This window comes from Exophiala spinifera (genome assembly GCF_000836115.1).
Source record: "Exophiala spinifera strain CBS 89968 unplaced genomic scaffold supercont1.6, whole genome shotgun sequence".
In the NCBI taxonomy this organism is placed as follows: Eukaryota; Fungi; Ascomycota; class Eurotiomycetes; order Chaetothyriales; family Herpotrichiellaceae; genus Exophiala; species Exophiala spinifera.
Window position 1 is genome coordinate 288,731 of NW_015622518.1, and position 26,798 is coordinate 315,528.

Sequence of the window (26,798 nt, forward strand, 5' to 3'; positions counted from 1 at the left end):
ACTCGGTGCCTAGAGCCAATATTCACTCTCCGTCCCCCCTACGAACCACCATCATAATCCGTCCACTATTTTTAGGGCTCCCCTCGTTTAACAGACTCACCAGAATCGCTGCGAGCAAGTCGCTTCTCCAACGACCATTTCTTTCCCTCCGCTCCTTGGGACGCATGATGCTTGAGACCCCAAGTCGTCGTCATGGCCGGTGATAGACACAGCCAGTCCGATCCTTTTTCCGACACAGCCGCCATTCAAGACGAACGCGAGGCCATCGTCGAGTCGACGTTGGGCGTAGGCCGAAATGCCACGCTCACACTCGGGACCGACGCCGTGATTGTTCTGGGTACGTGTGGAAAGGCAACGGGATCACCTGCTGCCTATTAAGTGTGCTTGTCTCGGGACTTTGCTTGACTGACTCGAATATTGCAAATGCAGACGACGGGCTTCGTGGAAACTCGGGCTTCGATTGTTTTGGATTGTTCAAAAGTGAGTTGCCTGGGTAGTCGGGCGCAGGACGTTGTATCGAGTCTCAACTTTGATTACAAGCACGAGAAATCTCCCAACGCACATACAAACCCATATATGTACTGACTACCACGTCCCAGGAACGACAAATACCCACTCGATACCCTACTTCAACGTGCTCTGGGCTGAACTGGTCAAGGGCGAATTGACCATCCAATATGCCAAACCCACGTCCAAATCCTCCTCCTCCTCCAACAACAACAACACCCCCGTCCGCGTCGCATACATAAATTACACCATCGAAAGTACAACGGCGGTAGAAGAGCGGGCGCTGCGGTGGATAGAACGGCTGCTACAGCGGGCGTACGGGAAGGCGCAGCGCAAGAAGAGGATCAAATTGCTGATCAACCCGTTTGGTGGCGCAGGCAAGGCGGCCAAGATCTACGCAAAGGCGATTGAGCCGATCTTTGCGGCTGCCCGGTGCGAACTGGACGTCGAGCGCACGACGCACACGGGCCACGCGGTCGAGATCTGCGAGAAGCTGGACATCAACGCCTTCGACGTCGTGGCGAGCGCTTCTGGCGACGGGCTACCGCACGAATGCATCAACGGGCTCGCGAGGAAATCCAACGCGGCGGAGGCGCTGAGGAAAGTTGCCGTGGTGCAGCTGCCGTGTGGCACGGGGAACGCCATGTCGTGGAACCTCACCGGCACCGGGGAACCCAGCACCGCGGCACTGGGCATCGTCAAGGGCATCAGGACACCCATGGACCTGGCCAGCGTGACACAGGGATCCACCAGGACACTTTCTTTCTTGTCGCAGTCGCTGGGCATCGTGGCCGAGAGCGACCTGGGCACGGAGAACATTCGATGGATGGGCGATGCGAGGTTCACGTATGGCTTCCTGGTGAGGCTGATCGGGAAGACGGTGTACCCGATCGAGTTGGCAGTCAAGACCGAGATCGAAGAAAAGGACGACATTCGACGGCACTACGCAGAGCACATGGCCGCCGCTCGACGGAGGAATCAAGCGGGGATCGCCCTTTCGCGTGACGACCTGGACGGGCCGCTGGACACGTCGACGGGACTGGGTCTGCCTCCGTTAAAGTACGGCACGGTCGACGACCCTCTACCGGGCAGCGACGAGGGATGGACACCCATGACGTCGTATCCCAACATGGGCAACTTCTACTGTGGAAACATGGCCATGATGGCCGCCGACGCGCCGTTCTTCTCGGCCTCGCTGCCCTGCGACGGCCTGTTGGACCTGATCACGATCGACGGCGACATTCCGCGGACGACAGCGGTTGGTCTCATGTTGTCTGTGCCCAAGGGGACGTTGTTCGACCAGGAGTGCGTTCGGTATCGAAAGGTGTCGGCGATCCGCGTCGTGCCCAAGTTCGGCAACATGGCCAAACGGTCGGAGAACGAGGCGCGGCAGAACAAAATGGGCCAGCTGCTCGATCGTATGGGCGTGTCGGGGAACGGACGCAACGCCTCTCGTGACGGCGGCTATTTCAGCGTCGACGGCGAGAAGCTTCCGTTTCAGCCGTTCCAGGTCGAGATACACAAGGGCCTCGGGACCGTGTTGAGCAAGAACGTCGGCATGTATGAGTGTATGGGGCCCAAAGGGTGGGAGGATGTCGTAGTTGGTACGAATGGGACTGTGTGAGTCAGGGTTGATTACGACGTCGAGGAGAGGGAGGGGAGAGGTGAGGTGAGGTGATACAAAATCATTTGTGTACATTTTTTTGGTATTTGAACGTGATTCGGAAGCTTTGATGGTGAGTGAGAAACGTTGTGTTGTTTCAATCAACACTGACCAACCTCGCCGCCTGAGCTTTATACCCCCGGATTATATGGTTTTTAAACAACAGAAGAGGGAACCAACAACTACAACAACACCAAACGCATTCTATAGCATTTCGAAGCATTTTGACAAGGAAAGGGGTCATTTGGACTTATTTTGGCTGGGATATTTGTTTGGAAGAGTGGCTGTATATACTCTGGTTCCATCATATTTGACTTCTACCTATACGCGTGATGGTTTTTTTCTCTCGTGTTTTTCACATTTATTGTTTTGTTACACTCATTTCATTCAAGGGATGGTTCAGGCAATAGGTCTGATAAGAGTCTACACACTTGGAATACAAGTCGTTGATTGATCGGAACGGGCGGATGTATCTATCGACGCAAAGGATCTTTCGGAGAAGCTTCCGCGACTCCATCGACGTCAAAGACTGAATGAATATAGCACAGAGTACTCGGTACACACACGGAGATATTTCCTACCCTACGAAGGACAGTCACAGTGACGGTAAACACACTCACAGTCGACTTCTCCCTCGACACTGGTCGGTAGTCGGTAGTCGGTCGGTACACTGCACTGCAACACATAACAACAGCAACACAATACGTCTCACGCCCACCACCTACCTACCTGCAGGGACTTACTTAGCTGGGGGTTTTCCCACTACATACGACCACATTACTACGAAGTACGTAAGTGCGTGTCTCGATAGTCCTGCGTCCCAAGCGAAACCAACTTCCGACTTCACCTTCACCTTTAACTTCAACATACCACCACCACCACCACCATGTCCAGCGACCTGCTCCGACGTCTCGACGCGCTCGTCGACTCCGCCGCATCGTCCCTCCCGCCGCAGGCCCAGGCGTACCTCACGCGCACGAACCTGCAGTCGTTTCTGCGCATCGTGGTCATCGTGGCCACGTACCTCCTCTTCCGACCGCACCTGGAGACGCTGTTTCGCAAAATCACCGGGACGCCGGACAAGAGGCAGGAAGAGATCAAGGCGCGGATAGAGTTCCTACAACAGCAACAGCAGCAGGAAGCGGCGGCCATGTTCGGCGGGAAGATCCCCGTGCTCAACAAGGAGGGTAAGATCCTGAAGCTGGTGACGCCCGAGGAGGCGGAGACGTTGAAGAGGCAAGGTGCGGCCGTGGATGGGCCCACGGGTAGTACGGGTACAGGCACAGGCACAGGCACAAGCGCAAACGGCCCTACTTCTGCCGGTGGTAATGGTGGGAAGCCAAAGAAGAAGGCAAAGACCAAGAAGAAGGCATGAGCAACGACAAGAACAACGAACAACTTCAACGGTGCACACTTCTGCCACGCGACAACTGTACACACTCTCCTACGCTTCAACAGTACACACTTTTGCTATGCAACGACGACGCACTATCACACTTCACTCTCCACGCTGGGCCGTGCCGTGCTGTGCTCTGCTGTGCTGGGGTAAATGGAGAATATTCGCAACTACCCAGTTCAGCGGCAGAGGGTGTGTGTGTGTGTGTGTGTGTGTGTGTCATCTAATGGCCAAGCGAAGAGATCACGCTACTCGTTGCTTTCTGTTGAGATGGGCTGTGGTCCTCTGTACAGCCAACCGATAATCGGGGATCTGAAGCCTACAATTCGAACCGACGAGCTCGATCATTTTTTTTTCTTTTCGCGCAAGGATCCTTTCGAGAGAGGGAGAGAGGGAGAGAGGGGGAGGGAGGGAGGGAGAGAGGGAGAGAGATAGAATGTCGCTGGGATGGGGGGGAAAAAAAAGGGTGGCCTCGATGCACGAGACCGAAGCATATTTGAACGCTTTAAACTCGATACGGACACTACACATATATTGTATCCTATTCATCAATCAGAGCCAGAGAGTACGAAACGGCAAACGCTGGCACTGAAGTGAGATGAGATGCGATGAGATTCATGTCTTTTCACAACTCTGGCCTCACTCTTTTAGTCAGTCAGTCAGGATTCATGAAAACCCATACTACATTACTAGTTAGGTAGATGCCGTGCCTGAAAGTGTCGATACTATACGGCACCTCGAACGTACATTTCACGCCTCGTCGTGGTACATGTTAAAGATGTTGTGTACCCAGGTACGCACGGGTGAGTTATACGGGGGTAAATCGGTCTCTATACCTAGGTACGTTACTCTTCATTGTTACAAGACGAAGACCTGTACATACATAGGCTATATATATATACCTCTCAGGTAGGACCGAGGGTCCTTTTCTTCCTTTCTTTTTTTCCTCAGTACAACCTCCTCAACTCGTCACCCCAAGCTCTGGCCTCCTCGACGCTCACTTGGACGTTGTCCTCCATGAGCCCGCCTTCTCTCAAGACGGTCTCGAGCTCGCCGTCACCGAGGGCCAACAGCCCCTGCTCGACCATTTCCCCGTCCACGACGCGGAACGGCTCGTCTTTCTCCGCGACCTCCGTCTTCCACGCCCGGAACTTGGTCCAGGGCATGTACCCCGGCGCCTGGACCCGGCCGGCCAGCGCCGACTGCAACAGCAACAGCACGTTGACGTAGGCTGGGTTGATGGTCGCGAGCATGTAAATCGCCCCTTCGACCGTCGCCAGAAACGCGCGGGGCGTGACGAGGGGACCCGTCCGAGGTGTCACCTTCGGATCCAAGCCGGCCGTGTCGGCTGCTGCTGAGGCTGAGGCTGAGTTGCTGTTACCATTACTGTTGTTACCGTTGTTGTTATTATTCTCGCTGTTCGCTTTGCCCTTCTGTTGCTGAGCAGGTGCCGGTGTCGATGAGATTGGAACAATCTTGTTGACCACCTCGCCCAGTCGGAATTCACCCGTCACTTCGAGGCGTCGACGGGAGTTGTCTCCTTCGGTATCCTGCAACCCCTGGCCCTGACGGAGTGTTATCAGATTTCCTTCCATGTCTGCCACGACCCATTCGTTCTCCGCAATCACTGCCGTCGCCGAGGACCACAGGGTGGCAAAGTGTCTTCCCGTTTCGCGAAGACTGTACTCAAAGTTGTCGGGGTTTGGAGGAATGACTTGCAGAATGGAAAGCGACTTCATCAAATCTGCCACCGCGATCTGAGCAGGTGCATCCTGCGTGGCGGGTGTCACGGCCAGTGATAGCGGGTTCGTCGACGTACGGTATGTGGCTAACTTGGATAGCTCCAGCAAACTACCACCTCTGCTAGAAGATGGTACGAGGCCATAAAGGACCACCTATTTTTGAAACGACAAGTCAGCGGACACCGACAGCGGACACAGAAACACCAGCACCAGCAACACTTACAGTTTTCACCAGACCTGCCACAATCTTGCCATCGCACATGGCTAGACTGCGGCAAGCTCCCTTGAGATTGATCTGAGTGACCAATTTCAACTTCTTTTCCTTGTTGACCTCATACACAATGATTCGTCCCCTCATGACGTCCTCACCGCCCAGGCCATCTTCTTCGAGTATACTCGTGCCGACGACAAACATCTCGCCCAGACTCGTGTCTTCGGTGTCGAAGCTGCCAGTCGAGACGATACACTCGACCAACTCTCGATCCTGCAACTCCATCGAGTCCAACTCGCGGAAACTTACTTCATCCGCAATCTTGACCGCCGAGAGCAGCGCTTCCGTTCCGCTTTCCATAATTCTGCGAACACAGCCCATTGCAAACAGCTTAGCATTGGCGTCGTATGTGAGACAGCGTACCGTCTCTCCGATAGGCAGAGTCTGCAATTGGGTCGTCCGTTCTCTTCCTATCATCGCTAGTTTGAGTTCGTTTGGCGTTGCAATCGCAATAGCGCCAGGGTATGCCTCACTATTGAAATCGCACACTCTTGACGCACTCTCGGCGTTGACTGCCGAGTACACTATGCGTCCCTCTGAGCTGTAAATGAGTGATGGTTGCTCGCAAGACGCGAAAACATTCGATAACCCCGATCCAGATCCAGGATCTTTCAGGAGTTGTTTGAAAAAAGCAGGCTCCGTTCCAAGGAGTATCCTCGTCATACCAGAAAGCGAATTCCTGCCAGTGTCGAAGGAATATGTCAATACAGTGCCGTCTGCCATGGCGACGAACAATGTCGGCGACGCCTCGCGAAGGACGTTTGCAACAAGTAACGAACGCGGGATGTCCTTCCCAGGCGTTCCTACACTCTGAGTGTGCAGGACTTCGAGGGAATGGAGGTCAAGTACGGCAACAGTCGCTGTCTGCCAGAAGGACACAATACACACGTTGCACTGAGAGTCAGGCACGGTGACGCTAGCTATTTGTGAATCAAGCGGGAGCGTCCTTGACACTGTCGGTTTCGAGTCGCTGTTTGCCGAATGGAAGACGTGTAACGTATGGCCACCCTCGACCACAAGCAGGTGCACTGAATTTGCACATGCAGCCGTGATCTTTGCCGCCGCATCCCGAGGTTTCCAGTCGAGCGTAAGCATGCCAGACTCGAGATCTGTGATCCGTAGTCCGCCCTCGCAGACCTGTGCGAGTTTGCGGTCAGGTAGATTTGTCGCGAAAAGGGTTGGTTGTGTAAAGTCCAGATGTTGGAATTCGTCCACTTCCTCGACTGCGGCTTCGGCATCGAACTTGAAGATCCTCGTTTCTGTCACGAAAGAAACAAGAAGAGTATCGTGTATATCGCTCTCACCGGTTGAACTCAAGCCCCATAGATCTGTGACATGAGCCAATTCACCAATTGTCCCGAGTTCCTCTAACCCAACGCCACTCCGAACACTGCGTATTGTGCCATCCTGCCATGCGCCAGATGCTGCCACAATCCGTGCTTGGCCAGAAGAGAATTCAAGCGACTGAGAACCTTCTGCGCCACGGCCGAGATCCATGATTGTAAAGTCTAGAATGGGAGCAATATTAGGGAAAGTTTGCACAACTCGTACTCCACCTTCCTCGATATGCACCACCTGTGAGTCACCCGAGTGAGAACCGACAAAGACGTATCCTTCATCCAGATAGACGAGACACGCAGCCTTTGAAGCCTCGCCAACAGGATCCAGCCGCCAAGAGGAGACTTCAAAATCGCTCACTTCGATCATCAGGAAGAACAGCCGGCCAAAGTCGTCTGCTAGCAGGAATCTCTGCTCATCGATCTTCGTCCAACACGTCCATATCGTCGCGTTATCGTCCAACGGCTGTGTGATGACATTGTTCATGTCGCGATCAACATAACGGATTGCATGATCTCCGAGGATGAGAAACCCTGCATAAGGGGCGGCGACGGGTATTAGATGGCTGACTCCTTTGTCCAGCTGGTCGCCATTCAGTTCAGCAACGGTTTCCAGATCAGCAGTCGCTTGTTCGCCGCCGGGATAGTATTTGAGTTCTCGAATCTTCAATTGTGGGTTCTCCTGGTTGTCCTCCCACAGTATCGCCAATTTCGGGTTTTCCTTACTGTCAGGGTCGGTTTCCAAAAAGGCAGACGATCTAGTCAACAGCTCTTCGATCCTGACTTGAACTGGCTCCCCCAGTCTTCCAACTGTATTCGAAGCACTCTCCCTCTTCACTCGTTTGGTGGAGGGCTGCACAAAGGGCAGCACGGTGACCACGCCATCGTACAGTTCCAGGGTCATGAATCGTCCTGTTGGGTCAATGTGGCACCTGTCCAGTTCTCTTGAGTCCCGGAGAACTTTATCTGCCAGGTCAACATAGCTCTGCTCGGTGTGTAGCTGCTTCGTTGTGGAATCCCATGAACACGTGAAATACTGATAGCGATCGGTGCCGACGAAGAGGTGGTCTGTTCTAGAGGAGCACGGCCTGAATTTCTCGAGAATTGTGATGTATCCGTAGACGGTCTTTGCATGCAGCAGGGTGAGGCCTTCGGCTCCCTGCTCGTAGATCTCTAGGCGGTTGGCCTTCCTAGATCACTAGTCAGTTCATGAACCTGCGATGAGCCCGGCCGTTATACTGACGCGATGACCAGAGTGTCCACGTTCGGCTCGAGGAAATTGAGCTTGATCGCATGCCTCACACCGCTCGGCCGGTGGATTGGAACAACGTAGGACATGTCGACGCCTTCAACAACGCGATCTCGTTCAAGCAGCAGACAGTCCTCCGCATTATCTGCTCATGACGTTCTAGCGAGCGGCGTCACGTATGCCTGCGGTCTTGAGAACACCAACACCCTAGCATCCCAAGGCAATCATTAAATGGATCGAGGCAGAATTCGAGTCGTTGTGGCTCTCCAAGTGAGCAAGCAGGTCGCAGCACGATGAGCGTATTTGGTCATCACTATGTGAATGTGGGGAATTGAAATGCGGTTTCGTTGCCATTATCTCCGATACGGACTGACTGACTGTACGCACAAATTTCGAGATATCTCGAAGTCAGACGCGATTTGCTTTCTCGCAGTTTATCCATATCATTGATGCACGACTACGGAGAAGTGCTGACTGTGTCCTCGGGACGTCTATTCCTTCCCACCAAGCCATCGATACACGACTGAGAAATCCTTTCCCTTGTGTGCTTTCTCTGTCTCGTCGTAGACCTCCTTCGCCGTCTGCGCGAGCACCAGTTTCGCGCCGGCTTCTGACGCTGCTGAGATGGCAAGGCGCAAGTCCTTGTTCATGAGGCTGACTCCAAAGCCTCCTGCGTAATCCTTACTTGCGGGAGCTGTCTCAATCACACCCGGGACTGGGTTGTTGATTTCGCTAGGCCAGCTTCTCCCTGTCGCCGAGTTCAGGAGATCAGCCAGTGCCTTGCCTTCAATCCCCCACTTCAATCCCAGGTTCATTGCCTCGGCACAGGCAATGTTGTTGATAGCCAATGCGTAGTTGTTGGCTAGCTTGCCGCTGAGGCCGGTGCCTTGAGGTCCCATGTGCCAGACCTTCCGTCCCATGAGAAGTAACACTTCGGTCACCTTGGGCATGTCCTCCTTTTCGGCTCCCACCATGAAGGTCAAAGTGCCAGCACTGGCTCCTACCACACCGCCTGACATGGGGGCGTCCACGAATTTGGCCCCTGCCTTGTCTTGTACCAGTTTTGCAACAGCTCGCGAGGTCGTGGGGTCGATGGTTGAGCAGTCCACGAAGAGTCTGGAGCTCTGAGTAGGCGCAGCGGGCAGGGCTGATGCTAACACTTCCTCAAAAACCCCTTTCACGTGTCGAGGTTCTGGCAGAGCGGAAACAATGGTATCCTAACAATGACAAAAGTCAGAAGAATTCCAAGGAAGCTTCTGACATGACAAAAAGAGATCTTCAAGGACCATTTTTCAGAGGATTGGCTTTAGTTTTGGGAATCATGGAAAGGACGACCAAGAGGAAGTCCCCAACTTAGATCATAGATAGAACAATAGGCTCATCATGTAAAGTTGCAGAAAAAGAAACGGATTGTCCACATACGGCATTCTCGACCACTTCTCGGGGACTCTTTGCAATTGTGACCCCAGCGGGCACCGCCTCTTGCGTAAATCTGTCCAACGATGCTTGGTTGACATCGAACACCGTCAGAGTGTCACCTTGTGGCATTTTCGCTCGGAGGTTCTTTGCCATGGGATATCCTAGGGGAAAAAATTAGTATCATCGTCGTCGAGGGAGGATTCTCGCGTACCCATGGCACCCAGTCCGATAAACCCCCAAGACGCATCTCTGCTTGCAGAGCACGAGAAGTGCCTCGTGGCTGATGAAAGTCGTGAGGTAGTCCGCTTGAAAGCGGTCGACACCAGAATCGCACTCATCTCTGCTGTGCACGCCTCCAGCGGTACATTTTCATGAACGCAGCGAGCGCAGCATGTAGAAGATAGTCGAGACTCGGACACGGTGCGGAGTGTTGCCCGAGGTACGGATCGAGCGTACACACGCTACACCGGTGGCCGGCCTGCACAAAGCTCGGGGAAAAGCTGGAGCTGTGGGAGTGAGAATTGTGAGATCCGAGAGGAGAACGCAGCAAGAGTCAAGGCCACAGGGGAGGCCGAAGGGACCGAAGGGACCGAAGCTAGCCTCCACCAGCCGAGGCTCAACCTTGGCATGGCCTTTGTACGGAGCTGCCTCAGATCCCCCTAAGCTACAGTGGTGAACGCGGTACTTCAGAGGCCGGGGTGAAGTCCACTGTCCAGGCACGTACATACATCGAGACTCGCAATCACAGAAGAATTATAGAATGGCTGATGCAATGGTGCTTCAAGGTGCAAGCTGAGAGCAGCATCCCTCCTCTTTCTGGTCTCACACTATTAGCAACATCTGAGGACAGCGCCCTCCCTATGGAAGCATAGCAAAAGTTCAAAGTAGCTCTGAAAGGAAAAACAAAAGAGCCCTTGTCGCAAAAGAGGTGCACAAGAAATGAAATACACGCTAAAGCAATTCCACCTATTGTCGGCGACGCGACTTGCCCTTCCCTTTCCCACTGCCCTCGGAGCCTGGACTGGATGAGGGTGTCAATGCTGGGAAGTCATCTTCCATGGCCTTCCTGCTTCGTTCCTCTGCGAGGCTGAGCTGCAACGCAAATTCCAGATCCTCATCCTCATTACTGGCTGCAGCACCCACTTTGCTACTGCCTGCTTGAGTGTTGCGGGATGGCGTGCCGTGCTTGGACCCTTTGGCGTATCGAATAGGGATGTCAAACTCTGCTGTGGGAGGAGACCAAGGATCAGGTGTGCTGTCGAGTAGACTCAGACGGATGGCCTCGTCAAGATCATCGTCAACCACACCGCTGTTGTGCGCTGTTGTCGAGTTCGGCGAAGCATAGGAGCTTGAACGTTCACTGGCCTTTCTCTTCATTTGGTCGTTTGAGAAGGCTTCCTCGCTGAGCAAAGTGGCATACGCGAGTATTTCCTCTTCACTTGCACCTTCCCCGAGTAGATTTGTGCCGAAACGGCCACTCAAACGTTCGTCTTCCTTGAGCCTTGCCACTTTCTCCCTCTCCATTTCGAGCCTTTCATTGCTGATATAGTCTTTGAGGAGGCCCCGACCAGTTGCACTGACCTTTTGGCTGGCTGGCGTAGAATTGCTACCCCTTTCAGAGCGGCGTCGAAGCTGACCACGTTTGCGACTTTTGTATGCATCGGCTGCAGTAGAGCTGTATGACCAGTAGCGCAGATATGCCCCCAAGGAGACCATTCCGCGTAGAACGGTGGGATCTGGGTCTAGTACAATCGCGCCGGCAGCATAATAATTGTTGCCAACTCCTTGAATAGACGCTTCTGCCTGAGCGATGCGTCGCCTTGCCCGATCGGAGAAACGAGAATTCAAAGTTCTGATCGCCTCGTTGCTAGATGCAAGTGGGTCCCAAGCCTGTACCAAACCATCATTTCCTCCATGCACCACATACAGAGACGTCATCGCCAGTGATGCAATCTGTGGACTCTTCGTGTAGATGACCCTAATTGGCGGGATAGTGTTGGCGACCTCGGGGTTAGAAGCGATGGTGGCACGCATATTCCATAGCATCACGATGCCAGACATCGTGCCGATCCCAAAAAGTCGGGCACGATGACCAGGAATCTCCGCAGCTGAGCCGGCCGTCTGCATATGGGCCATTGGAGAAGCGATAGGCGATGAAGTATTCGAGCCTCCTGACATCCCTAGGAGAGGGTCTTCATTGACAGTGAGCGTTGCAAAGTCCGAATCATCAGACGCAACTGCGCAAATGCTGATGTTTCGATGGTCGGCAAGAGACATGTGTGAAATATGCCAATCTTCCCGGAACCTCGCATCCGCAAGGTCATCTTGACTGGATGTGCGTGATCTCGGCATGCTTGACGAAGCAGGAGAAGCACGAGATTGTAGCTGGGAAGTAAGCCCGCTGCCAAAGATGGAAGAACGAGCTGTCGTTGATGGAATGGTTGGCCACTTTTCGGCGTCGAAATCGACGGCCACTTTCGTCTTACATCGAGTATATCGGCGAATTGCCGCTGAGCGTCCGGCATCCATTCCACGCTCAACCACAATGATTGATTCACCGCCTCCATGGTGGTCATCGCCACCAAAGTCGACGACGATCGTACGTCGCATGTCCCAACCTTCACAGATGCTTTGATAGTGTTTGGGCTTGTGAAGTAGAAAGCGCTCGACTTCCTTCGTCTCGGCAATGATCTGTTCTTGACTCAACCCGCATCGATCGCTTGAGGTCCGAGGCGTGTAGCTGCCGTCCACTTGAGCAGTGCCGAAAGGGTCGGCTTTCGCCTTTCGTCTCGTGGATTCTACCAGTGCCCATTCCACGCTCCTTCCGGTCTGCCAGGCCAGACGATCGATATCGGAAGGCGACAGCCTACCAGAAGATTCTGGTCTCACCAGAGAATCCGAAAGATAGAACACCTCGCCAAGCGCATTGAGAACAACGGCCCAGATTCGGTGAGAATTGACCCTCCGAGGCGAAACTTTCTCGTCAATGCAGATTTGAACGATGGGAACCCCCGGGCAAAGCACCCACTTCGCGGTAGGCTCACCCTTGTCCATGCGACGATCGTGCACAGGGTTGACGCCAAGGGCATAGGCAGCAAGTACGCCATTTGAGAATCCCGCGAGGAATCCGAACATCCCGTTAGTGACCCCAAGGAGCGACTCGGATTTGGCAATATAGACTGAGCAGACAGCGCACCCGATCATGCTCACTTCAGGAATTCCGTAAGCGTGGTTCGCAGATGAAGCGATGGGCACAAAACGACCACGTTGTTCGCTCGTCGAGGTGTAGTAAAGCCGTCCACCAGGGCAAGCTTCTCCGTACAATTTGCCATATGGCTGGCTAATGTCCATGACATTCCCCATGCCAACCACATTTCCAGAACCTAAACCGTACGGCAGCTCGCCAGGGAATTGATCAGCAAAATGCTTAAAGCCTTCAAAGTCCGTCAAGCCCCATGCGCCTGGTTTTCCGGTGCTTGGCTCACTTGTAGACACTCCACCCTGTTCGACAGCACCGTGCATGAAGAGGGGCTGTTTCTTGTTCAACCCTGTGCCAAAAGTAGCATGGATATGGCTGACTGGATAGTATAGACCGGACGGGTACGTGGTGACAGCTGCAGCGGAAGCACTACCTGCATGACGAGACGCGCTAGACCGAGAAATCGCCTCAAGGGCAGGCCTTCCTCTTCCCAAGGAACGAAGTAAGCGCGTGCGCAGAATGTACTCACTTCTCCAGGACGCGAGTGCTGACAGTCGCGTAAAAGATCTTCGCTGGGCTCTGTCTGTGTCCGAGGTAGAGTCTCGAGCGGCTTTGACGAGACTAGCATCAAGTGCATCGGCTCCTGGAAAGAATCGGGCAAACGCAATACGCCAAGCGGGAGGAGTGGTGACAAGTCTATGGAATCGTTGTGAAACCAGGCTCATTGAGGAGAGTGTCTCGGGCGGCAGATGCGAGAGAATGTGGGTTAAAACCTCTACGCGTTGTTAGATAGAGCAGAAGAATGGAAGTATCGTGCCACACCATTTGGAAAACTTTCAATGGACACGCTCTGAGTCTTATCCTTCGGGGATGGAATGACCTGGAAAATCAAGCCCCGGGTGGGTTTGCGATGCGATGCTTGTGCTTTCTCATATTCGTCGATGCGACTGCCAGGGGAACTACTATCAGAAGAATCGTTCCGACTGCTTATCCGCCCGGCGTCAAATGGCCGACCTCGCTGAGTATCGCCAGAGCTGAGAGAGACGCTATCGATGTCGTCCGAGATGCTCGACGACACTCCGGGGCTGCTTCCGTGAAGCATGCCGCCAGAGGCCGGCTGATCATTGACTGCTTGTCCATATTGTGTAGAGGGCGACGAAGATCGAGGCTGGTCTACTAAAGTCGCGTTTTGGGAGACTTCGGGACAGGCAGGTGGCATAAAAGGTTGAGTAAGTAGGTGGAAAAGGACTTTGAGACTGAGCCAATCGATGGGTCAGTCTGGGAAGGCAAGTGTGGTGGTAGATCGAGAGCGATCGCGCGTGTCTGATGGTCGTCGTAGCAGAGGAAAGGAAGGGAAGATGACGGGTCTCTATTTGCAGGAAAAGAATGAGATGAGGCCATAGCGAGATTCGATATGCGTAGGTGCAAGCCAGTCTGCACTAGTCCCAAAGAAGAACAGCCTTGTTGGAGCCTGCTTAGTCATCTCATCACTTCGCGTCTACACGAGTTTCTACCAGGTAAGGAAAAGGGACCCAAGAAGCATACACAACTAATACTTCCATGAGAGCGTCGTGGCGGACTTGCAATACGCAGACACCATAATCTGATCCAGATCTATTCGGCATTCACCTTCTGCACTTTCTTGGGTCAATTCTTGCACTCTCAGTGCTGTCCACTCATTTGCTTCCACTGTGTTAATGGCGTTTTGCCGTCATCGTCAGGCAGGCAGCAAACACGCTAAACCCAAGTTCGGCGCTCAATGAACCAGGTGTAGGTGCTTTGTGTTTCGCCTCGCTCTGATAGTTGTTGAGATTCTCCTTCTTCTATCCTTCAAAGCGTGGAGGAGAGATGGCGGACACAATCAGGATCCTGGTGGCAACGGACAACCATGTGGGCGCCCATGAGCGAGATCCCATAAGGGGTGACGACTCTTGGAAGACGTTCCATGAAATCATGTGTCTGGCCAAAGAACGCGATGTCGATATGGTTCTACTGGCAGGAGACTTGTTTCACGAGAACAAGCCATCTCGAAAGTCCATGTACAATGTCATGCGCTCCCTACGGCTCAACTGTTTAGGCGACAAACCGTGTGAGCTGGAAATGCTCAGCGACGAATCCGAACACTTCGACGAAACCTTCGACCATGTCAACTACGAAGACCAAAACATCAACGTTGCCATTCCCGTATTCTCGATTCACGGCAACCATGATGATCCAACTGGGGACGGCCACTATGCAGCGTTAGACCTGCTTGCTGTTTCGGGCTTGATCAATTACTACGGCAAGACACCGCAAAGCGATAATATCGTGGTCAAGCCAGTACTCATCCAGAAAGGACGCACCAAGCTTGCCCTCTACGGCTTGTCCAATGTTCGAGATGAACGATTATACCGCACATTTCGGGATCACAAAGTCCAGTTCCACCGTCCAAGCACACAGATGGGGGACTGGTACAACTTGATCTGTGTGCATCAAAACCATCACGCCCACACTGAGACCTCATATCTTCCTGAGAACTTCTTACCAGACTTCCTCGACTTGGTCATTTGGGGCCACGAACATGAATGCCTGATTGACCCACGTGAAAATCACGAGATGAATTTTCAAGTCATGCAACCAGGTTCATCTATCGCCACCTCTCTGATACCGGGCGAAGCTGTTCCAAAGCACGTCGCCATCCTGTCCATAACCGGCCGGGAGATGAAAAGCGAGCCCATTCGTCTCACCACAGTACGACCGTTTGTGTACAAGGACTTGACTTTGAAGACTGACAAAGAAGCCGTCAAAATAGCCAAGAGCAAAGAAGACCACCGTATCCAGCTTACGCAGTACCTCATCAAGGTTGTCGATGGTCTGATTGCACAAGCCAAACAAGAATGGCAAGACGCTCAAAGTGAGCGCGAGGTCTATCCTGACGAAGAAGAGGAATGCCCATTGCCATTGATCCGTCTTCGTCTTGAAACGAGCTCCGCGGATGGTATAGGGAAATTCCAGATCGAAAATGCGGCGCGCTTCTCGCACAGATTCATCGACAAGGTCGCCAACACTCAAGACGTGGTTTCGTTCCATGTGAAGAAGAAAAATGCAGCAGCACGCGCAGCGCGCGACGAAGCAGCCGAGAAGGAAATTCTTGAAAAGTTCCAGGGCATTGACAGCGTCAAGGTCGAACAGCTCGTCCACGAATTCCTGGATGCTCAATCACTCACGATTCTGCCACAGAACCAGTTCGGAGACGTGGTCAGCCAGTACATCGCCAAGGATGACAAGCACGCCATGGAACTTTTCGTGAACGACAGTCTTGCAACACAAATCAGGAGCCTTGTCAAAATACAGACGGAGGCTAACGAGAATGCTGACGAGGACGACCTCGCCGAGCAAATCAAGGAACAACGTGCGAGGATGGAGCAGCTGTTCACGGAAGGTCTCCTCAAATCCTCGACTGTTAAAGCGAAATACAAGCCTGCACCGGAAGATTGGGATGCCGACATATACGGGCCGTGGGAGGATCAGCCTGCTGCTCGGATTCTTGATGACGACGAATCCCACGACCAAAGCAGCAACGATGGAGAGGAGGGAGAGGGCACGCCGGCGCCACGAGCAACGGCAACAAGAGGACGTGGCCGCGGACGTGGGGGCCGAGGTGCGTCAACGGTCACAAGAGGGAAACGTGCGCCAGCTAAAAAGCCCACCACGACGACAAGGGGCAAGAAGAGGGCAGTTTTGGAGGATGACGATGACGATGAAGAGGGGGAAGATGTCGTTATGCTCGAGGACGATGACGATGAGGTAGAAGAAGCAGGCGACGATGACGAGGACTCGCAGGCACTCTTCATCCCTGAGAAGCGGAGAAACGGGACCGCCTCCTCCAGCAGTGCGAGGACCCGTACCACGGTGGGCGCGGGCGCGGGCGCGAGCGCGAGTACAAGGGGGAGAAAAGCTGCGTCGCCTGTGAAGAAGACACCCGCACGCACCGCTCTGTCGAGAACCGCAAAGCAGAGCACTTTGAATTTCACAGCATCCCAGAACAGCATCCTGGGCAATGGGAGAAGCTCTGGCACCCGAGGACAGAGTGTCGACATAGAGGATGACGATGACGACGATGATGCGTTCGAGGCAATGCCTGCCTCGAAGGCTCCGTCCAGGAGGAAGCGGTAAACATCAACACGATACCCCCTAGAATTGCGTCTGGAACAGCACATGCGACCGAGCAATGTACGATACAGTCGTAAGAAGCTACCGACTTCTCATTGCATTGTAATATCAATGCTTTTAAGGGGATGATAACATAATTAAACCCATCACTTAGCCAGCTCTTCGGTATTAAAATAATCAACTCAACGAAAATGATATGCAGGCACGCTTCGTTCATTCGTTCACTATGTGACCTTGATCACTGGCGAACCATGTATCCGTCTGATTTGGTCTGCAGTTTCCTCTAGTTTCAAGTGATCTTCCTGTTGGGTTGTTGTCTCCTTCTCACTTCTTCGCCTCACCCTTTGGACCCGTAGGAGCAGGCGCGGGTGCAGCAGTTGTAGCCGCTGGGGAAGCCTGAGCAGTCTCGCCCGTGCTAGAAGAGGCATTAGCACCGGCAGCACTTCCTTTCTTCCCACCGCGTCCAGATCTATTCCCCTGTCTTCCGCCTTGACCACCAGCACGTGCGTTCCCTCTCCCCGAGCTAGCAGAGTTGTTTCCCCTTCCGCCACGATTGCCGCCAGTGCCACCTCGTGGCGCACCTCGTGGTGCTGTAGGAGGCGTCGCTGTGCTTGGTGTGGCTCCCGACGCTGACTGATCCGATACGCTGGCATCAGCGGCCGTCGGATGGTTCTGTGGTTGAGATGCATTTTTACCCGTGCTTGTACTTGTGCTTGCCACAGCCGAGCTCGATTTGGACGAATCACCAGGCTTCGATGGAGTAGTCGCGGAAGGAGTTCCAGCTCGAGTTAGGCCATTCGCATTTGGATTTGTAGTAGGGGCTCCTTTCGTAGCATTTGCATTTGCAGCGCCTTTGTCATTGGCTGATTGACCACGCTTCGCATAAGGACTCTTGTTCTCCAGCACGACCACTTGTCCATTGGCGACCTTGACCGGACTTGCGGCCATTGCCTTTTTCAGCCCATCTGTGTCACTAAAGTCAATGTATCCAAGGCCCTTTTTCTTGTCTATTTCGCACTTTACAATCGATCCAAACTCACTGAACGCCGCCTGAAGAAGCTCCTCGGTGATGCCCTGTGAGGGATTGGCATGCTTCAAGAATGCAGACTTCGCGTTTGCCGAAGGTTGAGCGGCTTGCTTTGCGGGTCTTGGTGTTGACGTGGAGGATGCTTTGGGGGCAGCAGCACTCGGTGTACGTGATGCTCGTGGCCCAGTGGGCGCTGCTGGAGTCGGAGTTGAGGTTCTTTGTGCGGTCTGTTTTTGTTCAGCAGGTGGCGCCGGCTTTTGAACCGATGTCGAGGCGCTTCGTTTGGCTGGAGATGTCACAGACTCGGCTTCTGTGTTTGGGGGAGAGGTCGCAGCCTTTGGGGCCCGTTGACTCTTGTTGTCTTTCGGAAGCAGGCCTAGGTCACGTTGGAGCATGCGTGCCGCGGCGCTTGCGTGTGATCTTTCCCGCTCGCGCTTCGCTGGACTCGCTTGCGCCGGGGCCGGGGGGGCTGGAGGTGTCTCTTTGGTAGACTGTTTACCGTCGCTTTTCGGGGACCCCTGGTTCTGTTGCTGCTTGCTTTGTATGGAAGCCATGGATTTGTTAATTGCTTTGACTGCGTCTTCCGTAGCCTTCTGAACCCGCTGTTTCTCCTCGGCAGGTGCAGCCTTGCCCTTAATAATGACAGTTGACCGAGGAGTCTCAGGCTTGGATGGCTTGACATCTTGTTTTTCGCGCGCCTTTGCAGCAGCTTTGGCTTGGTTGGCTTCCTTTTCTTTTGCCTTGTTTGCCTTTTTCTCCTTGATATACTGGACAAGAGGAGTGGTTGATACTTTGTCTTGTTTGGAATCACTAGGTTCGGTCCCATTTGCGCCTGATTTGGTGATAGGCTCGGTCAAGCTCTGCAGGAAGTCTATAAATTCCTGGTCCTGGTCGATTGTGCCTTGCCTTGCATCGTTTCTGTTGCGGCCGCTGGGAACTTTGTTGAAAGGTGCGAATTCCAGGGATGGCGGTCCAAGCAAACAGGGGTCTTTCGTAGTATTTCTGGCATCTTGAAAAGTTAAACCTTTGATTTGCGTAGATAACAGTTCGAGCAATGACTGTTCTTTGACTTTGATGTATGCTCTCGCAGGTCGTGAGGGCTTAGCTGGGCTGGGACTCAAGTCAGCATAAAGAAAGGCAAGCCAGAGAATCATCATACTCCTTTGAGACTTTGCCGTCTTTGAAAGCTGCCCAATCTACCTTTCCTGAACCTGCTTTCCATTCGTCCCCAATGACGCTCCAGAATTCAGTTTCAGTAAGTCCAGGTGGGAGTCGCCTGATGACTAGTCTGAGTTTCGGAGCTGGAGTTCTTGATGACGCCTTCGCATTGGACTGACCCGCTGCGTTCTTCCTAGTTGCAGCGTTCACAGGAAGAACACCGCCGGACCGTGCTTTTGACTGGCCTGACATTGCGGCTTTGTGGGAGTTGCTGTGGTTATTATGATGGCGAAGTGAGTGTTGAAATGTTCAGTTTTCTTCTCACTGGCACCTCAGCCGTGATTCATGTAATTGTCACTGTGATCGGCGACATCGTCAATAGGCAACAGTGAGCAGTAGACAACGAGAGTGAATCGTGTGTAGTGAATGTTGTAGTGAAGAGTTGAGTTGAGTAGAACGCCAACATCTCCCACTCGTGTCGGCTTCGGATTTTCTTTCTTCCGACAACCCACCGACCCTGATCACGTTTCTGCTCCTCAACGACGTGCGCCGCAATGGCATCGACTGAGCCAACAAGAGCCTCCTCCACCACCACCACAGACTCCTCCTCCGCCGTTCCCTCTCCCGCCTTGAACCAGGTGGCTACTGCAGAGGCATTCCCGGGCTTCAACGAAGACCGCTCTGAGGCTCCGGCCTCTCAACCGCTCTCGCTTCCCCCTTCTCCTCCCCGGCGCCGGTCGCGCCAAGTGACCAATCTCGACCGCGCTGTGTTTCTCGGCCTCCCAAAGGCGAGAGTCTTCAGCTACGTCGACTACGTCAAGTGCCTCCGAACCCCTCCCTTCCTCCCTCCCCTCTCCCAGTCCCATAGACAGGACTCAGAGGCGTCAATCTTGACCTCCTTCAATCTCGACACCACAATCTCCTCTCCTGACCTCGAGACTGCGCCATGGGCTCAGTCAATGTCCCGGTCCCAGGACCAGCGCGTCTGAAGCGCTCTGCTGGACCAGATGAGTGGCTCGAAGCAGCAAAAAACTGCAAATATCTCTCAGAATACCACATGAAACAACTCTGTGAGATCGTCAAAGAGTACATGATGGAAGAGTCAAATATTCAACCTGTTTCTACCCCAGTCACCATCTGTGGTGATATTCATGGGCAATTCTACGATCTCTTAGAGCTCTTCAGAGTAGCAGGAGGCATGCCAAATGAATCAGCACCCCAAACCCCCGTCACACCTGCAAACATCATCACATCCGCCGACATCGAGCCACCCACTACCATTACAAATCCGAAACTCAAGAAGAGACTGAAACTTGGCGGTGCAGAACACCCAGACACGCAAAGTGAAAAGAGCAGCGAGATCAGTGATGCTGAAGAGATACCCTCATCACAACAGTCGGAAGTGGAAGACGAACGATCAGAGTCAGGAAATGTCATTTCACAGCGACAAAACGCAAATTTCATATTCCTCGGAGATTACGTCGATCGTGGATATTTTTCTCTTGAAACCCTCACCTTGCTCTTATGTCTGAAGGCTAAATACCCCGAAAAGATCACATTAGTCCGTGGAAATCACGAGAGTCGTCAAATCACTCAGGTGTATGGCTTCTATGAAGAATGCGTGCAGAAATATGGAAACACTTCAGTATGGAAGGCATGTTGTCAGGTATTCGACTTCATGACACTCGGGGCCATAGTTGACGGCAAAGTCCTATGTGTTCATGGAGGCTTGTCGCCAGAAATTCGCACCCTCGACCAAGTCAGAGTCGTTGCTCGAGCCCAAGAGATTCCTCATGAGGGTGCCTTCTGCGACTTGGTGTGGTCAGATCCAGAAGATGTGGAAACCTGGGCAGTATCTCCACGTGGCGCTGGTTGGCTCTTTGGAGACCGGGTTAGCCAGGAATTCTGCCACGTCAATGGACTCAACCTTATCGCCAGAGCACATCAATTGGTCAATGAAGGATACAAGTATCACTTCAAGAGTCAAGATGTGGTCACAGTCTGGAGTGCACCAAATTACTGCTACAGGTGTGGTAACCTTGCTTCAGTCTGCGAGATTGGTGAAGACATGAAGCCCACCTTCAAGTTGTTTAGTGCGGTGAAAGATGAGCTACGACACGTTCCGCCTTCGAGAGGTGGCCGCAACGAATACTTCTTGTAAAATGGAGCAAGGAATCTCCGAAGATTGCTAGAAGAATGATACTGCTTGGGATCAATGAGCTTAGAACTTTGCGCCACATCAGAACCGCACACTTTTCGGTATAGCGATGGCGTGTATGGGAAGAACATCGCAGGTGGCACAGTGTACATTATTGGAACGGCTAGGGATAGAGCTAGCGATGACATGAAGCACGAAATGCTAATGAGATGATAATCCTGGAACCGTTGTTTCTCTAAGCTTTTTTCTCTCCGGAGTTGGTGCCTCCTCCCCGTCGCCTGGAGTCCTGTTTTTACGCTTGCTGTTGGTGAGTGCGGAGAGCAATCAAGGACCACTGCGTGCTCCGTATATCAATGTAGATATTACCCCAATTTCCAGTCGAGCAGCATTTGGGGGCATCCTACTTTCATGGTTTCTGAGGGCCATGAAAAGAACACCAGTGCTGCTCTTCTCTTGCAGCAGAAGTGCTCGCCTCAATCTGGTCGACATCCGCAATGGCACTTTTTATAAAGAGCATCCTGCTCATACACCCCCCTCCGTAAACCCACCTCTTTTCCCCAACTTGTCAATCAATGTCCCAGCCGTCGTTCCCCAGGACAAAGGGAAGACTCCAGTGAAGAATGAAACCCACTGGGCGGTCATTGGAACTTCCGCATGCACGACTTTCCTGGAGATCTTGAGAGGCTCACACCTGTGCTTTCCCCCCGAAGCAAGAACCTATCCCTACCTGGCCTCGGGCTACATCGACGACACCAAAGACCACCAGCTTCGTATTCCTTCGCGGGCTATACAATATGTCGGGTTCAATGATGGACAGGGACAGGCGCAAAAGGGGGGGATAACAGGGGCCTATCTAAGTGCGCGTTATGAAAGTCGGCGAGAAGAGACGGATTGGTCGTTGTTGCAATATCTAAAAGGCGAGACCGAGTTAAATCCCAGTCAACCAGCGAAAGAGAAGCGCGTCGATGAGAAAACGCTTAAGAAGGCAATAAAGGATTTGCGGTTGCAGAATCTGCTCGACATGCCAGTGAGCAATCTGAGCAATGGCCAAACGAGACGAGCGAAAATCGCAAAAGCGTTGCTCAAGAAACCCAAGCTGTTGCTCCTCGATGAACCGTTCATGGGACTTGATCCTCCAACCTTGGTCGGTCTTTCCAAGATGCTCTTGGAGCTGAGTCGGCGAGCGGATCCAATCATTCTCCTGGGGTTGCGGCCCCAAGATCCCATCCCAGCATGGGTCTCTCGGCTTGCGGTATTGGGACAGGACCATACTGTCTCCCTGATAGGGTTGAAAAAGAACGTCTTACACAGTCTACGGCGCTGGCAAGATCTGGTTTCGACCCTGTCCTCTGGAAGATCCTCCGAGGAGGCGAGCAACGATGAGGATGCAAGGAGAATTGTCAAGGAGTTTGGTCATCCGCCATCTGGCATAGGCATGAAACTCACTGCAGAGGGCATTACGCCATTTAAGGAGTTCTCGTCGGAAATCTCACCCACGGCCGAACTGTCGTGGCGCAAAGCTATGAGCAGACGACCAGGAAAAGGGGAACAGGACGATCGGCTCGTCGATCTACTCCTACGAATGTCGGAAAAGAGTATTCCACAGGCTACGACGACTGTCTCGCCTCCAGCTTCTGTCGACCCTTCTCACACTTCTTCGTCTCATTCTCCTTCCTCTGCATCGAGGGAGCTTGGTTCTCCCCTCATCGACCTCCAAGCTGTGACTGTCAAGTACGGATCCAAGGTCGTTTTGGGTCATGGGGGTGGCCTCACATACACCATCAAACAAGGAACACGTCTTGCGCTGCTTGGTCCCAACGGATCAGGAAAGACGACTCTACTCTCCTTGCTGACCTCAGACCATCCCCAATCATACAGTCTCCCCATCCAATTCTTTGGACGTTCACGCCTCCCATCTCCCGGTGTGCCTGGACTCTCGCTATGGGAGATTCAAGCACGGATTGGGCATTCAGCCCCTGAAGTGCACGCCTTCTTCCCGAAATATTTGTCCGTCAGACGGGTTCTTGAATCCGCCTGGGCGGACACATACGCAGGCAAGCCGACACTTACCCCGGAAAGAGAAAGCAAAGTCAATGCTTTCCTCACATTCTGGCAGCCGGAACTACGTCAGGACCGGCCCGCGGCCGACGCCGACAACAGCTTAAACTGGGCAAACGATAAACATACTCACGCATTCGGCACGCTCCCATTCAGCGCACAACGACTCCTCCTGTTGCTCCGTGCAATCATCAAGGAACCCGACATTGTGGTTCTGGATGAGGCGTTTTCTGGTCTGTCCGCCGAAACGAGAGACAAGACCATGGAGTTTCTCGAGCATGGCTTGAAGACTCCGGAGTTCAAGGGCCTGAAACCCACTCAAGCTCTCGTTGTAGTCTCACATGTCAAGGAAGAGATACCTCCGGTAGTGGATGAGTGGCTCCGTCTTCCTGGGGAGGATGAGGTCGTGGAATCTGGACGTGGCGTGGAGGGAGGTCGCACGGAGAGAGGATATATCAGGACAAACGAAGGCTGGATGAAGGTTTGGGGCCTCGGCAGATAACTCGCACCACGGACTTCTTGACGGTGCTTGCGAAATATCCTTCGGGTAATTAATGAAGAAAACAAGAATTGTGCCTCAGCATCATTTACCTTATTCCAGTCGCACCCGAAACCGCCCTCAACCTTCTGCCCTACAGAACATGCTAAGGCATGAGTGGGTTGCACTTCGCCCGATAGGCAATAGTGTATGGCCAAGTACTCTTCAATCATCAGCAAGATAATCTGGTTATGGCATTTCAAATACGGTATCATTTATTGTAAAGACCCCTTGGGTAAATCTTTGCCATCATGAAAAACAGCTTTTGGTATTATTTGACTGTCGTTCATCAACCCAAGATGATCAACTCCCTCCTCTTCGGCAGGGGGTCCCACTGCTTGCTGTTGATCATGTGCACCCCTTCCCGTCGCGCAACCCGCCCATGCCACGACACCCGCATCACGCACACTCTGTCTCGAGCGTATTCGCGGGATTCGCTTCCACCGCTGTAGTTGTACGTCGTGCGGAAGAGGTTGGCGACGGCGAATAGCGAATGATCCTTGCGCTCATTTTCAGGTTTTTGGATCGTCGCCAGGTCCGCTGCGCCGGAGGATTCTGCGGTGCCGAAGGTGGAGTTTTCGCCTGCCAGCTCCTTGAACTTCAACAACGGGTGTCGCGGGTTGTCTGCGTCCAGGATCTCGTATGATTCCATCCAAGTGTGTCTCCCAGCTTGTCGAGAAGAAACGAGGCGGACCTCAACACGATCTGCCACGTCTGCATAGAAGAGGAGATGGTTCAAATTGATTTCGACGTCCTTGATGTCTGAAATCGAAAGCGTGAGCCGAGGGTCGTCTCGCAGTTTCCTCCATTCGCGGTCTGCACCGTTTGTCAGGTAAGAGCGCACGTCGGAATCCTCGTGACATCCACTGCCGGAGAGGTCGGAGAAGCGCTTTTGGGTGACTGTGTGCAGCTGAACAGTAATAAGATGCGCCGGGTCGTCGGTCTGCTGGGCTACACGTCTGTAACAGACTATTGCCGGAAACGTTGTGGAAGCAACTTCCGTGAATGATATCGGACCCTTCCAAGCCATCCATGACCAGCTCGGCACGGGACAATCATTTCGACGGCAGAGGAGCTGCTTTCTGGGGTCGTGTCTGCTCCAGCATAAGTATTCTTCGAACCTTTTGACGGGGATTCCTTTGTGGAAGTCTTTAGCCAAACCTGTCATGATTCCCTGAAAAGCGTTCTCAATGTCGCTGTTGAAGCTAAGGGTTCGTGTTGCGTAGGCCTTTGCCAGAGCCGCGAAGTTCTGCTCAAACATGAATGGATTTTCAATGTGGAAGATGTTGGCCGCGTGCTGTGGTTTTGAGTGATGAGCCTTGCGCGTCTGCCCTTCTGGCTGGGTCCGAGCCCATTCAAGTCGCAAATGTAGCGGCTCTTCAGACGTTCGCTCCAGTGCAAGGTCCTCGAATCGGTCGCAACTTTGACACCGCCAAATGACCTGGTCCTCCAGGAAAAATAGGCATCGTAGCGAGAGCACCTGTTCTTGAAGAGTCCAACCTCGCGTGGACCAAGGGCAGCTTAACGCAATTCCGCTTCGAGTGACGAGCGGTTGTCGTGTGGCAGTATAGAGCCAGAGGTCAGGCTGAATTTGGGCCGACCTTTGAATTGTGCGCTCGTAACTGATACCTGGAAGTCCCTGGTCTGCCGTTCCCTCCCCTGCAGCAATGATAGTCAAGTCGGCCCGCGTGTATATCTGATACATGTGAGAAATGTCGGCAGCTTTTTGGGAGGCGTCGTCTTGCGTCACGCAGAGCACATCGCACCACAAAAATCGATACCCGAGCTCTCTGGTGACTTTCATGGCATCCTCAACCGTCCTCGATGCATTTCTGATACCTCCGTCCTGATGCAAAGCCTTTGAATTCTCTCGATGGAGCCCTAGCGGCTGTTTATTTGTGCCCCAGACATAGGAGAGAGCCACATAGCGGTAGCAGTACAGTTCACTGGATGGAGCGGACACAAGGCAACGTCGTTGGACATCAATGAACCTGATTTGGTAAGGCTCTCCTTGTTTCATGCTGATAGTGACAGAGCTCAGCAACCTTGGTTTGTCGCAGATGCTTTGGTGCTCTTGACAACACTGCGTAAGCCAGGATCGGATCAATGCCATATCGCAGCTCTGAGGCCGATATCTCGCTAGGATAGAACTATCCCGTTTTGGTGATACCACTTCAGCGCCGGCGTGTAATTCAAAATCGAAATCTTGAGCGGCTTCGCTGGACTCAGATCGCCTCGTTTTTGCACTCCCTTGAAATGTCACTCGCATTCGAGATATTTGCACGGCTCTTCGTATAGTATTTGTTCCTCCGACCCCGTTGTATCGCTCATAGCCGTAAGCGGTTCCAACAGCGCTGACGTAGACCTTACAGTGGGTGTGGGCCGGGTCAGCAGGGTGCCACGAGACGACGGCTTTCCACAGCAGGCCACATAGAGAACACCGGTCTGACCTAGCTTCTATCTCTTTTAGGGTTCCAATCCGGAAGCAGGCGTCCTCTGCCTCCTTGAACGCATTCTCCAAGCTTGCGTAAGGCCGGCCATGTGGCGTCAATTGTCGAGGACGGAGGGCATCAAGAGGCAACTTCGTACAGTTGGGGCACAACGGCATGGCACCTCGAGGCTTTGATAGTGTCGCAGCACCCGCATCCGTCTGCATCTTAGGAGGAAAAGGCCAGGCAATGGTCGCGCAGGCCGTTGGTCTTCACCCACCGTCCTTGTCGTGCTTGAAATTGTGGTCTGCTCGTTCCCGGATACGAACTTGAGCTACACCGACGTTGAGACTGAGAGAGTCCGAATAGCCTTCATCTCTTCGCCATGCGGGGAGCAGTTGTGACCTCGTATTCAAGCCTTAGCCCTACAATCTGGCCGTGTAAACGTGTCCACGACGTCCCGCACCATGAAGCTGGGCGGTATAGCTGTGGTGC

At 53.2% G+C, this 26,798-nt stretch overlaps 10 protein-coding genes across 10 annotated transcripts; 5 read left to right on the forward strand and 5 right to left on the reverse strand.

Annotated features, from left to right (window-relative positions):
• Positions 1 to 192: 192 nt before the first annotated feature.
• On the forward strand, positions 193 to 2,131 carry PV08_08023 (uncharacterized protein; the record flags this gene model as incomplete). Its single annotated transcript, XM_016382349.1, has 3 exons — positions 193 to 337; positions 430 to 480; positions 600 to 2,131. The coding sequence occupies 3 exons, from the start codon at positions 193 to 195 to the stop codon at positions 2,129 to 2,131; spliced, it is 1,728 nt and encodes a 575-aa protein (XP_016233052.1).
• A 925-nt stretch (positions 2,132 to 3,056) lies between these two features.
• Positions 3,057 to 3,545, forward strand: PV08_08024 (uncharacterized protein; the record flags this gene model as incomplete). The annotated part of the gene is made up of 1 exon (XM_016382350.1): positions 3,057 to 3,545. The coding sequence occupies one exon, from the start codon at positions 3,057 to 3,059 to the stop codon at positions 3,543 to 3,545; it is 489 nt and encodes a 162-aa protein (XP_016233053.1).
• A 968-nt stretch (positions 3,546 to 4,513) lies between these two features.
• Positions 4,514 to 8,254, reverse strand: PV08_08025 (uncharacterized protein; the record flags this gene model as incomplete). Its single annotated transcript, XM_016382351.1, has 3 exons — positions 4,514 to 5,461; positions 5,532 to 8,106; positions 8,160 to 8,254. 3 exons carry the CDS (start codon positions 8,252 to 8,254, stop codon positions 4,514 to 4,516), a joined length of 3,618 nt encoding a protein of 1,205 aa, XP_016233054.1.
• A 402-nt stretch (positions 8,255 to 8,656) lies between these two features.
• On the reverse strand, positions 8,657 to 9,922 carry PV08_08026 (3-hydroxyisobutyrate dehydrogenase; the record flags this gene model as incomplete). The annotated part of the gene is made up of 3 exons (XM_016382352.1): positions 8,657 to 9,382; positions 9,588 to 9,745; positions 9,796 to 9,922. The coding sequence occupies 3 exons, from the start codon at positions 9,920 to 9,922 to the stop codon at positions 8,657 to 8,659; spliced, it is 1,011 nt and encodes a 336-aa protein (XP_016233055.1).
• Positions 9,923 to 10,550: 628 nt separating this feature from the next.
• PV08_08027 (uncharacterized protein) lies at positions 10,551 to 13,885 on the reverse strand (the record flags this gene model as incomplete). Its single annotated transcript, XM_016382353.1, has 2 exons — positions 10,551 to 13,558; positions 13,606 to 13,885. The coding sequence occupies 2 exons, from the start codon at positions 13,883 to 13,885 to the stop codon at positions 10,551 to 10,553; spliced, it is 3,288 nt and encodes a 1,095-aa protein (XP_016233056.1).
• A 746-nt stretch (positions 13,886 to 14,631) lies between these two features.
• Positions 14,632 to 16,938, forward strand: PV08_08028 (DNA repair protein (mre11); the record flags this gene model as incomplete). Its single annotated transcript, XM_016382354.1, has 1 exon — positions 14,632 to 16,938. One exon carries the CDS (start codon positions 14,632 to 14,634, stop codon positions 16,936 to 16,938), a length of 2,307 nt encoding a protein of 768 aa, XP_016233057.1.
• Positions 16,939 to 17,259: 321 nt separating this feature from the next.
• PV08_08029 (uncharacterized protein) lies at positions 17,260 to 19,372 on the reverse strand (the record flags this gene model as incomplete). The annotated part of the gene is made up of 2 exons (XM_016382355.1): positions 17,260 to 19,072; positions 19,122 to 19,372. 2 exons carry the CDS (start codon positions 19,370 to 19,372, stop codon positions 17,260 to 17,262), a joined length of 2,064 nt encoding a protein of 687 aa, XP_016233058.1.
• Positions 19,373 to 20,066: 694 nt separating this feature from the next.
• PV08_08030 (serine/threonine-protein phosphatase) lies at positions 20,067 to 21,281 on the forward strand (the record flags this gene model as incomplete). The annotated part of the gene is made up of 1 exon (XM_016382356.1): positions 20,067 to 21,281. The coding sequence occupies one exon, from the start codon at positions 20,067 to 20,069 to the stop codon at positions 21,279 to 21,281; it is 1,215 nt and encodes a 404-aa protein (XP_016233059.1).
• Positions 21,282 to 21,702: 421 nt separating this feature from the next.
• Positions 21,703 to 23,838, forward strand: PV08_08031 (uncharacterized protein; the record flags this gene model as incomplete). The annotated part of the gene is made up of 1 exon (XM_016382357.1): positions 21,703 to 23,838. The coding sequence occupies one exon, from the start codon at positions 21,703 to 21,705 to the stop codon at positions 23,836 to 23,838; it is 2,136 nt and encodes a 711-aa protein (XP_016233060.1).
• A 325-nt stretch (positions 23,839 to 24,163) lies between these two features.
• On the reverse strand, positions 24,164 to 26,530 carry PV08_08032 (uncharacterized protein; the record flags this gene model as incomplete). Its single annotated transcript, XM_016382358.1, has 1 exon — positions 24,164 to 26,530. The coding sequence occupies one exon, from the start codon at positions 26,528 to 26,530 to the stop codon at positions 24,164 to 24,166; it is 2,367 nt and encodes a 788-aa protein (XP_016233061.1).
• Between the last annotated feature and the right edge of the window lie 268 nt (positions 26,531 to 26,798).